The sequence below is a fragment of the Somniosus microcephalus genome, chromosome 12, assembly GCF_052327205.1.
Source record: "Somniosus microcephalus isolate GS21.2 chromosome 12, FLI_Smic_1.0, whole genome shotgun sequence".
NCBI classification, from domain to species: domain Eukaryota; kingdom Metazoa; phylum Chordata; class Chondrichthyes; order Squaliformes; family Somniosidae; genus Somniosus; species Somniosus microcephalus.
Genome location: NC_140998.1, coordinates 160,727,645 through 160,745,462, shown reverse-complemented (window position 1 = coordinate 160,745,462; position 17,818 = coordinate 160,727,645). Strand labels below are relative to the sequence as shown.

General features: G+C 49.9%; 1 protein-coding gene across 1 annotated transcript in view; it reads right to left on the bottom strand.

Annotated features, from left to right (window-relative positions):
- LOC147109641 (putative G protein-coupled receptor 139) overlaps positions 1-9,800 on the bottom strand; it is a 30,961-nt gene extending 21,161 nt beyond the window's left edge. The window contains exon 1 of the mRNA XM_086002332.1: positions 9,426-9,800. Within this exon, the coding sequence (XP_085858458.1) occupies positions 9,426-9,800 (375 nt within the window). The remainder of the gene's footprint in view (positions 1-9,425) is intronic.
- Between the last annotated feature and the right edge of the window lie 8,018 nt (positions 9,801-17,818).

Sequence of the window (17,818 nt, the reverse complement as noted above, 5' to 3'; positions counted from 1 at the left end):
CCGCCTCTCTTGACCAACACCAGTTTGCCTATCGCGCAAACAGATCAATGGAGGATGCAATCACAACTGCTCTTCATTCTGCACTGAAACACTTAGACGGTAAAGAGACCTACATCAGAATGCTGTTCATAGACTACAGCTCAGCATTCAACACCATCGTCCCCAACAAGCTGGCCACCAAACTCCACACTCTTGGCCTGAACACTTCCCTTTGCAACTGGACCCTGGGCTCCCTAACTAACAGACACCAGTCTGTCAAATTAGGTAACCACACCTCCCCCCCCCGTGACCCTGAACACGGGGGCCCCACAAGGTTGTGTGCTGAGCCCCCTCCTCTACTCCCTCTTCACCCACGACTGTGTGGCTGTTCATGGTTCCAACACCATCATCAAGTTTGCGGATGATACCACGGTGGTAGGCCAGATCACCAACAATGATGAGTCAGCCTACAGGGAGGAGGTCCAGCATCTCGTGAAGTGGTGCGCCGACAACAACCTGGCCCTTAACATCAAGAAAACCAAGGAAATCATTGTGGACTTCAGGAAGTCTAAAGGCGGAAGACACAACCCCATCCACATCCAAGGGGCTGTGGTGGAAAGGGTGGGCAGCTTTAAGTTCCTTGGAGTCCACATCACGGAAGACCTCTCCTGGTCCCTCAATACCTCCTCTTTGGTGAAGATGGCCCAGCAGCGCCTATATTTCCTAAGGAGGCTGAAGGGATGCAACCTGTCACCCCGGATCCACTCTAACTTTTACCGCTGCACAATAGAGAGCATCCTGACGAACTGTATCACAGTATGGTATAGCAGCTGCACCTCCTATGACCGGAAAGTCCTGCAGCGGGTAGTCAAAACTGCCCAACGCATTACCGGCACCCGGCTACCGACCATTGAGAATATCTACCAGAAACGCTGTCTACGGAGGTCACTGACCATCATCAAAGACCCTACCCACCCCAGCCACAGTTTGTTCGCCCCCCTGCCATCTGGGAGACGCTATAGATGCATTCGCACCCGCACGACCAGATTTAGGAACAGCTTCTTTCCCAGGGCTGTCATCCTACTGAACTCTGCTAATAAACTCTAAAGCCTGCACATCTGTCAATGCACTTTATTATGTTTATGTTTATGTTACAAGCCAAATGTATGTTAAATGTCTTAATCAAAATGTACACTCTCGGGAGCCGCAAGCTTACATTTCGTTGTACTGCACTTGTGCACTAACAATGACAATAAAGTTGATTTTTACTATTATTATTATTAATAAATACAACATTAAAGTACCAGTTGGGGAGGAGCTCGTAAAACAGCAGCCATACAGGTTGGCGCTGATGTCACAATTTAATACCTGGGCAGTTTCCACATTGTCGGGTAGATGCTGGTACTGTAGCAGTACAGGTAGACTACCCTTTATCCGGACTTCCGAAAACCGAAACCCTCTAAAAACCGAAGGTTTTTTCGTTCAGCGTAAGTCGTGCGTACGAACGAAAAAACCTTCGGTTTTTAGAGGGTCCGGTTTCGGAAGTTCGGATAAAGGGTAAGTCGTGCGCACGACCCCCCGCCGACCCCGCCAGCCCCGACAACCGCCGACCCCCCCGCGGACCCCGCCGGCCCCGACAACCGCCGACCCCGACAACCGCCGACCCCCCCGCGGGCCCCGACAACCGCCGACCCCGCCAGCCCCGACAACCGCCGACCCCCCCGCGGGCCCCGACAACCGCCAGCCCCGACAACCGCCGACCCCCCCGCGGACCCCACCGGCCCCGACAACCGCCGACCCCCGCCAGCCCCGACAACCGCCGACCCCCCCGCGGACCCCGCCGGCCCCGACCCCCGCCGACCCCGACTGACTTACGCTGAGCGTCAGCGTAAGTCGTGCGCACGACCCCCCGCCGACACCCCCGCGGACCCCCGCCGACCCACCTTCCGAAATCCGAAATTCTCCTTTATCCGAAACTCGGCTGGTCCCGAGGTTTTCGGATAAAGGATAGTCTACCTGTACTACAACAGCTTGGCTAGAGGCGCGGCTAGTTCTGGAACACAAGTCTTCAGCACGACAGCCGGGGTGTTGTCGGGGCCCATAGCCTTTGCTGTATCCAGTGCACTCAGCCGTTTCTTGATATCACGTGGAGTGAATTGAATTGGCTGCAGACTGGCGTCTTTGATGGTGGGGACCTCAGGCGGAGGCCAAGATTGATCATCCACTCGGCACTTCTGGCTGAAGATGGTTGCACGTGCGTCAGCCTTGTCTTTTGCACTTGCGTGCTGGGCTCCACCATCATTGAGGATGGGGATGTTCATGGAGCCTCCTCCTCCAGTTAGTTGTTTAATTGTTCACCAGTATTTGTGACAGAATATGGCAGGACTGCAGATCTTTGATCTGATATGTTGGTTGTGAGATCACTTAGCTCTGTCTATAGCATGCTGCTTCCTCTATTTAATATGCATGTAGTCCTGTGTTGTAGCTTCACCTCATCTTCAGGTACATCTGGTGCTGCTCCTGGCGTGCTCTTCCACACTCCTCATTGAACCAGGGTTGGTCCCCTGGTTTGATGGTAATGGTTGAGTGAGGGTTATGCCAGGCCATGAGGTTACAGAGTTTGGTGAAATACAATTCTGCTGCTGATGGCCCATAGCGCCTCATGGATGCCCAATTTTGAGCTGTGAGATCTGTTCTGAATCTATTCCATTTAGCACAGTGGTAGTGCCACGTAACACGATGGAGGGTGTCCTCACTGTGAAGACAGGACTTCGCCTCCACAAGGACTGTGCGGTGGTCACTCTTACCAATACTGTTTTTGACAGATGCATCTGCGACAGTTAAATTGATGAGGACGAGGTGAGGTAGGTTTTGCCCTCGTGTTGGTTCTCTCACCACCTGCCGCAAGCCCAGTCTGTCATTCAGGACTTGGTCCGCTCGGTCAGTTGTGGCGAGGGACGTTAAACCGAGGCCCCGTCTGCCCTCTCAGGTAGACATAAAAGATCCCATGGCACTATCCCATCCTCCTCCTCCTCCACCCGTCGCCGCTGTGATGCGGTTGCTATGCAGATGGCGAGCAGCGCGCATGCGCGTCTCCTCAGGGGCGGGGCCTGAATCATCAACAAAGCCTCTTAAAGGGGCAGTCCACTCGAGAGCCCCGCCTTATCTACACACTGGATGGAATAGGAAAGAACCTCACCCCTCTTTCCCTGCCCTATGCTTCTTTAAAAATATGTTACATCGCTAACTTCCTCCAGTTCTGACAAAGGGTCATCGACCTGAAACAGTAACTCTGTTTCCTGCTCCACAGATGCTGCCTGACCTGCTGAGTGTTTCCAGCATTTTCTGTTTTTATTTCAGATTTCCAGCATCCGCAATTTTTTTGCTTTTGTATTAGAGGTTATGCTGGAACTGTAAAAAACACTAGTTAGGCCACTGCGTACAGTTCTGGTCACCACATTACAGGAAAGATGTGATCGCGTTAGAGAGGGTAGAGAGGAGATTTACGAGGATGTTGCCAGGGCTGGAGAATTTTAACTATGAGGAAGGCTGGGGAAGTTGGCTGGTCAGCAGCTTGCTGGGAATAGGCTCGAGGGAGCAGTAAGTGGGTCTCATGGACAAGATGAGTGTGGAGAGGTCAAGAAGAGAGATCGGAGAGAAGTCCATGAGCTCCTCACACTTGTTGTTGGAGGTGAGTGTGGAGGAGACAGGGGAAAGGGGTTTAAGAAGACGGTTAGCAGTGGAGAATAGAAGCCAGAATTATCCTGGAATAGTGAGTAGTTTTGTCAGACGAGAGCAGGACCCGATACTGCTTTATGTGGTCCAGCCAGACCTGGTGGTGAAAGGCTAAACCAGTTGTCCGCCATACCTGTTCAAGTCTGCGTCCCTTGGGCTTGAGGGAGCAAAGGTGAGGGCCGTACCAGGGGGATCGGCCAGGGTGAGAGAGCGCACGATGGGCCGAATGGCCTCCTTCTGTGCTGTAAAGTCCTTTGATTCTATGATTCTATGAAGTAGCTGTGAGGACTGGCCATTCTGGCGAGCCCGGCCCCACTCTATAGAGGGCTGCATGGCACCAATTTGTGGCAGTGGTTGTGAACTTCAGAAGGATCTGTAAAAACACCCAGGAAACTTCTGTCTGCTGGGGGAGTGAGGCCTCCACATTGAGCAGCCTCCCACCTTGCTTTGACTCTGAAAAACCACCACACCAGGCCAACCCAGCAATTGACTAATGGCCCCTTCTAATATGTAACTCCACGAATGGCATTGTCAGATTATGAGGGGAGCATTATCTGTTTCTCTGAGGCTGAATTTGATAAATCCACAGCATTGACTATTTTGCATTATTTGTGCTGCAAGGTTGGCTTAGTGAGGCGAACATCATTCATTGGTTCTCCCCACCTCCACCAGCTCTCGTTTTCCACCTGGCTCCTGCTTACCCCCGACACTCCCTGGCTCCTGTTCCTACTCCCGACTCCCGTTCCCCGCCCGCCGACTCCCGTTCCCCCCGACCCTCCCTTGGTCCTGCTCCCCACCCCCCAGCTCCTGCTCCACACCCCGGCTGCATGTAGGGAATGCCAGTGTGGAGGGCACAGCGCAGAGGGCCCAGGGTGGTAGACACAGAGGAGAGGGACCCAGGCAGAGGGCCCAGGGTGGAGGGCCCAGCATGGAGGGCCCAGGGTGGAGTGGGAAGACACATAGAAACATAGGAGATAGGACCAGGAGTTGGCCATTCGGCCCCTCGAGCTTGTTCTGCCATTCAATGAGATCATGGCTGATCATCCAAATTCAGTACCCTGTCCCTGCTTTCTCCCCATATCCCTTGATCACTTTAGCCTTAAGAAATATATCCAACTCCTTCTTGAATATATTGTTGGCCTCAACTGCCTTCTATGGTAGAGAATTCCACAGGTTCACAACTCTTGGGTGAAGAAATTCCTCCTCATTTCAGTCCTAAAAGGCCTACCCCATATCCTTAGATTGTGTCCCCTGGTTCTGGACTCCCCCGCCATCGGGAACATCCTTCCTGCATCTAGTCTGTCTAGTCCTGTTAGAATTTTATACGTTTCAATAAGATCCCCTTTCATTCTTCTAAACTCTAGCGAATATAAGCCTAATCGACCCAATCTTTTTTCATACATCATTGCTGCCATCCCAGGTATCAGTCTGGTGAATCTTCGCTGCACTCCCTCCATGGCAAGAACATCCTTCCTCAGATAAGGTGACCAAAACTGCACACAGTACTCAAGGTGTGGTCTCACCAAGGCTCTGTACAACTGCAGGAAGACATCCTTGCTCCTGTACTCGTATCCTCTCGCTATGAAGGCCAACTGACCATTTGCCTTCTTAACCGCCTGCTGCACCTGCATGCTTACCTTCAGCGACTGGTGCACAAGGACACCCTCGTTGCACTTCCCCTTTTCCCAATCTATTGCCGTTCAGATAATAAACTGTCTTCCTGTTTTTGCCACCTAAGTGGATAACCTCGCATTTATCCACATTATACTGCATTTGCCATGCATCTGCCCAATAACCCAACCAGTTCAAGTCATACTGGAGTTTCTTGGCATCCTCCTCACAGCACACATGCCCACCCAGCTTTGTGTCATCTGCAAACTTGGAGATATTACATCCAAATCAGTACCTTACCCCCAAACCCATGTGCTTTAACTTTGTACGCCAATCTCTTATGCGGGACCTTATCAAAAGCCTTCTGAAAATCCAAATACACCACATCCACTGGTTCTCCCTTATCTATTCTACCAGTTACATCCTCAAAAAATTCCAGTAGATTAGTCAAGTATGATTTACCTTTTGTAAATCCATGTTTACTTTGTCCGATCCTGTCACTGTTTTATAATGCTCTGCTATTACTTCTTTTATAAGGGACTCTAGCATTTTCCCCACTACCGATGTCAGGCATTTATCCACATTATACTGCATTTGCCATGCATCTGCCCAATAACCCAACCTGTCCAAATCATACTGGAGTTTCTTGGCATCTTTCCCGTTTTCTCTCTACCACATTTTTTAAATAGTGGTGTTACATTAGCTACCCTCCAATCCATGGGAACTATTTCAGAGTCTATAGAATTTTGGAAGATGACCAGCAATGCATCTACTATTTCTAGGGCCACTTCCTTAAGTACCCTGGGATGTAGATTATCAGGCCCTGGGGATTTATTGGCTTTCAATCCCGTCAATTTCCCTAACACCATTTCCCTACAAATACTGATTTCATTCAATTCCTCCCTCTCATTAGACCCTATGTTCCCCGACATCTCTGGAAGTTTATTTCTGATCTCCTTTGTGAAGACAGAAAAAAAATTATGTATTTAATTGGTCCGCCATTTCTTTGTTCCCCATTATAAATTCCCTGATTCTGACTGCAAGGGACCTACGCTTGACTTCACCAATCTTTTTCCCTTCACCTATCTATAGAATCTTTTACAGTCAGTTTTAATGTTCTCTGCAAGCTTACTCTCATATTCTATATTCCCCCTCTTAATTAATCCCTTTGTCCTCCTTTGCTGAATCCTAAACTGCTCCCAATACTCAGGTTTGCTGCTTTTTCTGGCCAATTTATATGTCCTCTCCTTGGATCTTATGCTATCCCTAATTTCCCTTGTTAGCTACGGTTGAGTCACCGTTTTTGTTTTATTTTTATGCCAAACAGGGATGAACAAATTCTGTAGTTCATCCATGCGATCTTTAAATGTTTGCCATTGCCTATCCACCGACAACCCTTTAAGTAATATTCCCCAATCCATCCTAGCCAACTCACGCCTCATGCCATCATAGTTTCCTTTATTTAATTTCAGGACCCTAGTCTCTGAGTCAACTACTTCACTCTCCATCTTAATGAAAGAATCTATCATATTATGATCACTCCTCCCCAAGCTTACTCTCAGTGATTAAAGTCACCCATGATAACTGCTGTGCCCTTATTTCACGCGTCTCTAATTTCCCATTTAATGCCAACCCTAACCTCAGCATTACTGTTTGGGGGTCTGTATACAACTCCCACGAATGTTTTCTGTCCCTTGGTATTTCACAGTTCTACCCATACAGATTTCACATCATCAGAGCTAATATCCTTCCTTACTATTGTGTTAATCTCCTCTTTAACCAGCACTGCTACCCCACCTCCTTTTCCTTTTTACCTGTCCTTCCTGAATATTGAATGCCCTGGATGTTGAATTCCCAGCCTTGGTCACCCTGGAGTCATGTCTCCGTAATTCCAATTACATCATATCAGTTTACATGTATTTGCGCAGCTAATTCATCCACCTTATTACGAATGCTCCTCGCATTAAGACACAAAGGCCTAGAAATTGGGTTTTGGCTTAGCCAGGGCTTTAGCGCCGGAAGTTAGTGCTGGCGCTAAGTCCCCCTGCGCGCGCCAAAAATTCAGTAGCGCCGCGCCCAAACGGCTGCCGGCGCTACTGAAGGGTCTTAGCGCCTGGAAAAGGGCGCTAACTGCCGTTTAGCGCTGCAATTCCGGCGCTGCGGCACCCGATGCGGTGCGGCAGGCTGGGGAAGTGCAGGCCTCCTCCTTCCGTTAAGGAGGAGCTGCCTGCACCCGGCCGCGGCCCGCGCAAATCTGTTTAAAAATGAGCCCGGCACCTCGGACAAGTGCCGGGCTTGCATCTGGTCCGGGGGGGGGGCTGGGGAGAAGTCCGGGGAGGGAGCTGCGGGCAGGCGGCTGGCGGGAAAGCGGCTGGCCGCCGCGGGGCCTTTAATGCGCCGGCGCAAACACATGTTGGACTCTGTTGCCAGAGTCTTAGTTGCGGCTGCCACGGGCGAGGCGGCCGCAACTGAATTTCGGCGCTGGGGCCCGTCGGCCTGGCAACCGGGACGCTGCACACACCGATGACGTCATCGGTGCCGGCGCAGCGCTACCGGTGCAACGCCGCTTTAGGGCCCCAGGGAATTTTTCAACTGGCCATAACTCTGGCGCTAGTCCCTCTAGCGCCTCAAAAGCGGCGCTAAGGCTAGTGAATTTCTAGGCCAAAGCCTTCAGGCTTGTTTTTTTAACACTCTTAGCCCTTTTAGAATTATCACTTACTGTAGCCATGTTTAATTTACACCCTTGATTTCTCTGCCTCCCACTTTTGCTTTTCTCCTTCCTGTCTTTTGTTTCTACCTTGCTTCCCTTTCTTCTGTCTCACTGCACAGGTTCCCAATCCCCTGCCATTTTAGTTTAAACCCTCCCCAACAGCACTAGCAAACACTCCCCCTAGGACATCGGTCCTGGTCCCGCCCAGGTGCAAACCGGCCAGTTTGTACTGGCCCCACTTCCCCCAGAACCAGTTCCAATGTCCCAGGAATTTGAATCCCTCCCCCTGGCACCATTCCTCTAGCCACGTATTCATCTGAAATATCCTTCTATTTCTACTCTGACTAGCACGTGGCACTAGTAGCAATCCTGTAGGGCCCAGGCGGAGGGCCCGTGGGAAGGAACCCAGGCAGACGGCCCAGGGCGGAGGGCCAGTGGGGAGGATCGCAGGGTGGAGGGCCCAGGGCGGAGGGCTCACGGGGAAGACCCCAGACGGAGGCTCCAGGGTGGAGGGCTGAGCGAGGAAGGCCCAGCATGGTGCAAATGCTCAGTTGGTGACGTACTGTATGTGGTTTGTGCCACACCTCTGGTGAAGTTACGGTATTGGAGCGGGACACCACAGGACAGCCAGAGTGACACCTGAGTCACGTGATCGGACTCTTTTAATCTGTGAATCGGGAACCTGTGACGTACAGAGGAGCCTGAGCACCATTTTAGGGCAGTACTGGGTGTAACGTGTCCCCCACTCTCGACCTTCCTCCTTCCAGCCCAGAGGCTGGCTGGGCTGCCCCAGAGCCGCCATAGCCCGCCTGCCCTGCACTGACGAGGCCTGAAACCCACCCGCAGGCAAATCCCAGGACAGTTTGGGAAGAGTGTCTATAAATGAAGTAACATGGTGTTCCAGAATGGGATTGCATGGGGTGAGGGGCAGGATCTGTCTCTAATGTCAGGGTTATGTGTGTGAGTGTGTGTGTAAGTGTGAAGGTGAGGGTGAGTGTGTGAGTGTGTGAGTGGGTATGTCTGTGTGTGTGTGTGTAAGTGTGAAGGTGAGGATGTGTGAGTGTGTGTGAGTCTGTCAGTGTGTGTACACACTCCTGGTCACAGAGCAGTGGAACCTGCACCGTTTGATGATCAACCACTATTTGCAACAACAGAATATCTATTTATTTACAATTTATAAATTTACCAATTTACAATTTATGGTGACAAATTGCTCAGTTTGATGCTAAGAGGAGATGGAGGAGGGTCGGTGCCTGTGTTTTTCGGTTTCATTCTGATGGCGACAGCAGCAGTTCCTGAGGCAGCGGTTCCACCAGGTGAGCCTCCACCTGGGTCTTGCTGTGTTGTGTGAGTCCAGAATGGTGATAATACGCAGAACTGAAAGTTTCACCTGCTCATAAGGAATTGATTGCAGTTGAAGCCTCAGCACGGCAATTATTTCTGAGACCTGGTCCCCAAGTTCACTGCCTCGTCTTTTAATGGTGCTTTGTACGAGAACAGCGGCTGCAGTGGAACAGCTGGGGTGTTGGTCGGACAGTCCTTTGAAGACCATGAAGAGTAAGTTGCCCAGCTGGTCATGGGGCAAACATTTGGAAATGAGCTCTGTGATTAGAGAACATGATTGAAGGAGGACTGAAGTGTCAGGGTTAACGAGCTGTTCTCTGACTCTATTCAGTGCCTCTAACTGCTCCGTTTGCTGAGCCAGATTGGTGATTTCACACGACAAATGAATGGCCAGGATTATATACAAAGTGTCCAGGGCCATCTGTCGAACAGGAAGCGATGGGTCTGCACAACGCGGCATCAGTCATCCGATTAGAGTCCCCGTGTTATTTCCTGGCACTACATTATAAACATTGAGCTTCCTCCAGTAAAGTTTTAGCAGCTCAAAGGTCATTTCCATGGCTCTCTCTCGTTCATAGTCTTTTGCTGAACTGATCCAGGCCTCTGCATGATTGAAAATGGCCTCCAGTCCTTGAGGCCTCAGGTCCTGAAGTAATATTTGCTTCAGCAGATTTTGCAGCGACTCTGTGGTTTGGGTATAAAATGTGGCCGTCTCCTTTGTATTATCATTTGTGTCCTCGTCATTGTTCAGGTCTGGAGGTACCAAGCCAAAAGTACTGGTCAGGCAGCTTTGAATCAATTGGCAGGTGTCAGCTTGGTTTGATTCACTGTGTAGTTTCACGAGATGCGTGCAGGCGTCCATGGCTAACTGTCCAACAGGACTCTGCAGCAGCTCGGGTGGCTTGGCTCAATAAGATCCTGCGTGTATGTGAGCAGCACCCTGTTTCTAATAAAGTTGGTGGGAAGTCTCCAGTGATTTATATATAGGGATCTGGCTATCTGAGTCACGGTCTGTATTAGGCTGAGCTTGAGTGTGAGATCCCTGGATTCAGCCTTTATCTCCTGCCCACTTGTAATTAAATGACGAACAGCTGGCAGAATGTGGCTCTCGATTGTGAACAGCAGTTCGTCAGGTGCGCAGACTGCCATGTTCCCATAGCACAGACCCAGTGTGCTCTTGACTTTATCCGATTCCTCATCAGCCTTGACCCTGAATCTATGGGAGTTAGCAAACTCCTCCAGGCTACTGAGCACATCATCAAAATGTGCCATGGCACAGAAACCAATGGCGAGGGCCGCTCCCTCTCGCTCCGCACTCTCACTGTGCTGCACACTCAGTAACATTTGGTGAAGCTCCTCCCTTACGTTCTTAGTGCGGGTCTGGCGGAGCACTGACGCAAGAGATTTATGTAGAAAGCCCTTCTCTTGTGGGCAATGATGGTTGGCGTTGAGTTGTTTTGCCATTTCATCAGCAAGCTGACATGTCCACTCCTCGTCATCAATCGTATTTAAAGCTAGGCACAAGACCGCCAATAATTTATTCTCCCATTCCGATTGGGACAGAGGCTCCTCGGAATTTTCCAGTAAATGGTCAACTAATGGTGCCAGCTCGTGTTCCCACCACCTCACTGATTGTGAGTGGACATTGAGACTCAGGACTTTCAGTAGACTCAGTGCCGCAGCTCCTCGGCCTCCTCCCTGATATGGGCAACAAGGCACACCGAGGAGTCATAGGCCTAGAAATTCACTATGGCCCCGCCAGCTGGCGAGCGCCCAAAAGTTAGCGCTGGGCGGGAAGCCTATAGCGATCGTCAGATATTCATTGTTAGCGCCCCAATTCAGAAGTGGGCGCTATACCAGGGTGTGCCCGCCTCCGCTTGGTGCGCTGACACTGAATATCAGCGCTCTTGGCGCCGCTGCGCCAGGCGCTGCGCAGCGGCAGGCTGCGGTACTGCAGGCCTCCTCCTTCTCTTAAGGGGGAGCTGCCTGCAACGGGGAGATTGCCGCTGGATAGTGCCGGCAAATGAGCCCGGCACCACGGAGAAGTGCCGGGCTCGCGGAAAGCAGCCGGCAATGCCGCGGGGGGGGGGGGGTGGAGGAGGCCGGGGAAGGATGTGCGGGCAGGCGGCCGCCGCAAAAGCGGCCGGCCGCACCTTCCGCTTTAAAGCGCCCCACTAAGGCAGCAGGACGGCCCCGTTTTCTGGTCGCTGTTTGCGGCCGCTTCGGAGGAGGCGGACGCAACTAAATATGGGGATCGGCGCGGCTTCGGGGCGGAACCGGGGCACTGCGCACACCGATGACGTCATCGGTGCCGGCGCAGCGCTAACGGCTACCGCCACCAATACCGCTGCGCTGAATATCTGCGCAAACTCATTTTTGGCGCAAAATCACCCTTTAGGCGTTAACTGGGCGCAAAGCTGGCAGCGCCTTAATGAATTTCTAGGCCATAGAGTTATACAGCACAGAAAGAGGCCCTTCGGCCCATCGTGTCTGCGCCGTCCATCAAGCCCTGTCCAATCTAATCCCATTTTCCAGCATTTGGTCCATAGCCTTGCATGCAATGGCATTTCAAGTGCTCATCCAAATGCTTCTTGAATGTTGTGAGGGTTCCTGCCTCTACCACCCTTTCAGGCAGTGAGTTCCAGACTCCAACCACCCTCTGGGTGAAAAAGTTCCTCCTCAAATCCCCTCTAAACCTCCTGCCCCTTACCTTGAATCTATGCCCCCTTGTTTTTGACCCCCCTACTAAGGGGAAAAGTTCCTTTCTATCTACCCTATCTATGCCCCTCATCATTTTGTACACCTCAATCAGGTCCCCCCTCAGCCTTCTTTGCTCCAAGGAAAACAACCCCAGCCTGTTTAGTCTTTCTTCATAGCTGAGGCGCTCCATCCCAGGTAACATCCTGGTGAATCTTCTCTGCACCCTCTCCAAAGCAATCACATCCTTCCTATAGTGAGGCGACCAGAACTGCACACAGTACTCCAGCTGTGGCCTTACCAGCGTTTTGTACAGCTCCATCATAACCTCCCTGCTCTTATATTCTATGCCTCGGCTAATGAAGGTAAGTATCCCATATGCCTTTTTAACCACCTTATCTACCTGTTCCGCTGCCTTCAGGGATCTATGTACATGTACACCAAGGTCCCTCTGACCCTCTGTACTTCCTAGGGTCCTACCACTCATTGTGTATTCCCTTGCCTTATTTGTCCATCCAAAATGCATCACCTCGCACTTTTCAGGGTTAAATTCCATTTGCCACTTTTCCGCCCATCTGACCAACCCGTTTATATCGTCCTGTAGCCTGAGGCTTTCCTCCTCGCAATTTACCACCCCACCAATTTTTGTGTCATCTGCGAACTTACTGATCATACCTTTTACATTCTCATCCAAATCATTTATGTAGATCACAAACAGCAAGGGACCCAGCACCGATCCCTGAGGTACCCCACTGGACACAGGCTTCCAGTCACAAAAGCTAACTTCAACCATCACCCTCTGCCTCCTGCCACTCAGCCAGTTTAGGATCCAACGTGCCAAGGCACCCTGGATCCCATGGGCTCTTACCTTCTTGACCAGTCTCCTATGCGGGACTTTGTCAAAAGCCTTACTGAAGTCCATGTATACCACATCCACCGCATTTCCCTCATCCACACACTTAGTCACCCCCTCAAAAAATTCAATCAGATTGGTCAGACATGATTTACCCTTGACAAAGCCATGCTGACTATCCCCGATTAATCCTTGCCTCTCCAAGTGGAGACTAATTTTGTCCCTCAGAATTTTTTCCAATAATTTCCCTACCACAGATGTTAGGCTCACTGGCCTGTAATTCCCTGGTTTATCCCTGCTACCCTTCTTGAATAATGGTACTACGTTAGCTGTTCTCCAGTCCTCTGGTACATCTCCTGTGGCCAGAGAGGTTCTGAAAATTTGTGTCAGAGCCCCTGCAATCTCCTCCTTTGCCTCACACAGCAGCCTGGGATACATCTCGTCCGGGCCTGGGGATTTATCCACTTTTTGGCCTGCTAAAACCGCTAGTACCTCCTCCCTCTAGATGCTAATATGTTCAAGTATATCACAGTCCCCTTGCCCGATTTCTATGTCTACATCATCTTTCTCCATAGTGAACACAGATGCAAAAAATTCATTTAAAACCTCGCCTACATCATCTGGCTCTACACACAGATTGCCACTTTGGTCCCTAATGGGCCCTACCCTTTCCCTGGTTATCCTCTTGCCCTTAATATACTTATAAAACATCTTAGGATTTTCCTTTATTTTGCTCGCCAGTGTTATTTCGTGGCCCCTCCTCGCTCTCCTAATTTCTTTTTTAAGTATGCCCCTGCACTTTTTATACTCCTCTAGGGCTTCCTCCGTCTTTAGTCTTTTGTAACTGCCAAAAGCCTCCCTTTTTTTCCTAATGCATTTTTGTATATCCCTTGTCATCCAAGGTTCCCTTTGCGTGTTGGTCCCACCCTTGACCTTTATGGGAACATGTTGGCGTTGTACTCTCTCTATTTCCCTTCTGAAAGTCTCCCACTGCTTTGATGTGGATTTTCCTATAAGTAGCTGCTCCCAGTCCACTTTGGCCAGATCCTGCCTTATCATATTAAAATTGGCCTTCCCCCAATTTAGAACCCTTATTTCCGGGCCGTCTTTGTCTTTTTCCATGACCACCTTAAATCTCACCGAATTATGGTCACTGTCGCCAAAATGCTCTTCTACTGACGCTTCCACCACTTGCCTGGCTACATTCCCTAGAATTAGGTCCAGTACCGCCCCCTCTCTTGTAGGACTTTCTACATGTTGGCTCAAAAAGCTCTCCTGGATGCACTTTAAGAATTCTGCACCCTCTAAGCCTTTCACACTCTGACTATCCCAATTTATATTGGGGAAGTTGAAATCCCCCACTATTATTACCCTATTATTTTCGCACTTTTCTGAGATTTGCCTACATATCTGTTCCTCTATCTCCCCCTGACTGTTTGGGGGCCTATAGTACACTCCCAGCAAAGTGCTTGCCCCCTTTTTGTTTTTTAGTTCTACCCATATGGCCTCATTTGAGGAACCTGCTAATATAGGGCAGCACGGTGGCATAGTGGTTAGCACTGTTGCCTCACAGCACCAGAGACCCGGGTTCAAATCCGACCTCGGGCGACTGTCTGTGTGGAGTTTGCACATTCTCCCCATGTTTGCGTGGGTTTTCTCCGGGTGCTCCGGTTTCCTCCCACAGTCCAAAGATGTGTGGGTTAGGTTGATTGGCTATGATAAATTGACCCTTAGTGTTAGGGGGATTAAATACGTGGGGTTACAGGGATAGGGTGGGATATGTGTTGTTGTGGGGGTTACGGGGATTGGGTGGGCTATGTGTTGGTGCAGGCTCGATGGGCCGAACTGGCCTCTATCTGCACTGTGGGGTTTCTGTGATTCTGTGATATCACCCCTCCTTACAGCAGTAATTGACTCCTTAATTAATATTGCAACACCCCCCCCCTTTTACACCCCCCTCTGTCTCGCCTGAAGATTCTATACCCCGGAATATTGAGCTGCCAGTCCTGACCCTCCCTCAACCATGTCTCCGTGATAGCAACAATATCGTACTCCCATGTGTTCAACAACAACTTCAGTTCATCCACCTTATTTGCAAGACTCCTTGCATTAAAATAAATGCCTTCCAGCCTTGCCATATTCCCTTTTGCCTTCACATATTTGCTCTGCCTTCCCAGCTGACTTGTTATTTCCTCCGTATTTGGCTGTAAATCACCCCCTGCTATAGCTCCACTCTGTATCCCGGGTCAGCAGTGCTTGGGCTTTAGGGAGATTGGCATCTTCTTTGTAAGTAAGGGAAAAGCTTTCACTGCCTGCTCGCAGTTTCTTTTCCCCAATATGTGCGGAACAACTGCAGATTATTGTTAAAGCCTTGGTGTACTGGATCAAGGTGACAAACTCCAGTAAGGATGGCCAAAGGACATCCCCCATCTTCGGTGCAGTTGTGATCAAACACATCACTCTTTCACACAGTGTAACTAATTCTTCATCAGTTACTGGGTCTGGCTGATGATTGGGTGGTACCAGGGTCCCTGAACCAACGGGTGCAGCACACTGTTGGATGAGGAATTGCACCATTGCCTTTCCTCCCTCGGGCTCAAGGTAACCTTGCTCGGCCATGACACATATTACCTGGGCAATGAGCTGCTTCTCCTGATTGCTGCTCTTGTCTAGAAGTACTGGTTTTATTGCAGCCACAATCTGAGCCTTCTTCCTCTCCAAGTGTGATGAGACCGATATGATGAGGTGCTTCAGTACAGTCAGTGTTTCTACTCTCATTTGTTGGTCAGTGTTCTCTAACTGAGATAAGAGAAATTCCACCATTTTGTCTGCATAAGCTGGGGCCAGAACTCTGAAACAACGAAGGATCTCAGTCTCGTTCTTCACAGCAAGATCATCAGTAGACCCCAGCGGAACACAAATCTGCTGGTGGAGCTTGTTAAGAAGGATGTCCATTTGTGTATTTTGCCCGAGACACTTTATCTCTGTCACAACATCCATCTCATGCAGAAATGCACAGGTTGGACCACTTTGCTGTATTTTGCCCAGCCCTGGGTTTCTGTGTTGTTGTGGCAGAGCCACTAAGGGACTCCAATCAATTGTATATAATTCCCTTTAATAATATGTTGGCTGCAGCCTGAGTCTGTATCTTTGTTTACGCTGTTTATATGTACAGAGCGCGATCACTTTAATAGCACGGGCAAACGTGATGACGTCACGCCGTTCATCACGTGATCCCCCACCGGCGGGAAAAACATGATGACGTCATGACGTCTGCCACGGGACTGCCCTAGCAGTCCTCGTGGAGCCTCCGAACTGACTAGACCTATATTCGATGTTCTCCTGTAGTTATCCGTTAAACTCTGTTACTTTTCATTAAACCTCGTTTATTTGATCGCCTGAGTGGACCTCAGTCTTTTGGATAGGAACTAGACATTCCTACATTGTCACGGTTTTCATTGTGAGGCCAGGTTACATAACCCCTCAGTTGTGATGTGGCCCTGGGTCATGTGCCTATATAAGTCCTGCCAGCTCTTTGTGGCACTTTAAGGTGGGTGGTGGGAGTTAAGGCCCAGACCTGAGATACAGACCATACGGACAAGGCATCATTCGCAAAACGTGGTAGCCATATTGGATTGAGCAGCTGTTTGTTCCCAATAAAGAACCCACCGCACCACACACACTCAAAGTACTTGTGACAAAAGATGTAGAAATGGGAGTGTAGGACAGACATTTCTAGCAGAATTGTCCCAAATTGGGATCTTCATGTACCAGAGATTAAAGCTGCTTAATGATGTCATCAGGAAGTTATTGGACATCATTGAAATTTACAGCACGGGAGGAGACCATTCAGCCCATCATGTCCGCACCGGTCGACATAGAGCTATCCATTCTAATCCGACCTGCCAGCTCTTGGTCCGTAGCCTTGTCGGCCACGGCACCTCAAGTGCACATTCAAGTTCTTTTTGAATGTGGTGAGAGTTTCTGCCTCTACCCCCCTTTTAGGCAGTGAGTTCCAGACGCCCACCACCCTCTGGGTGAAAAAATATCCCCTGAAATCCCCTATAAAGCTCCGGCCATGTACTTTAAATCTACGTCCCTGGTTGTTGACCCCTCTGCCAAGGGAAACAGTTCCTTCCTATCCACTCTATCTAGGCCTCTCATAATTAGGTCTCCCCTCGGCCTCCTCTGTTCCAAAGAAATCCACCGCAGCCTATCCAATCTTTCCTCATAGTTACCATTCTCCAGTCCAGGCAACATCCTTGTAAATCTCCTCTGTACCCCCTCTAGCGCAATCACATCCTTCCTGTAATGTGGTGACCAGAACTGCACGCAGTACTCTAGCTGAGGCCTAACTAGTGTTTTATGCAGTTCAAGCATAACCTCCCTGTTCTTCTATTCTATGCCTCGGCTAATAAAGGCAAGTATCCTGTATGCTTTCTTAACCACCTTATCTACCTGTCCTGCTACCTTCAGGGAACTGTGGACATGCACTCCAAGGTCCCTCTGTTCCTCTGTACTTCTCAGTGTCCTGCCATTTATTGTGTATTCCCTTGCCTTGTTAGCCCTCCCCAAATGCATTACCTCACACTTGTCCAGATTGAATAGCATTTGGCACTGTTCTGCCCACCTGACTAGTCCATTAATATCTTCCTCCAGTCTGCAGCTTTCTTCTTCATTATCCACCACACGGCCAATTTTTGCACCATCTGCAAACTTCTTAATCATACCCCCTACATTCAAGTCTAATTCATTGATATATACCACAAAAAGCAAGTGTCCTGGAACTGAGCCCTGCGGAACCCCACTGGAAACATCCTTCCAATCACAATGACATCCATTGACCATAACCCTTTGATTCCTTCTTCTGAGCCAATAATGGATCCAAC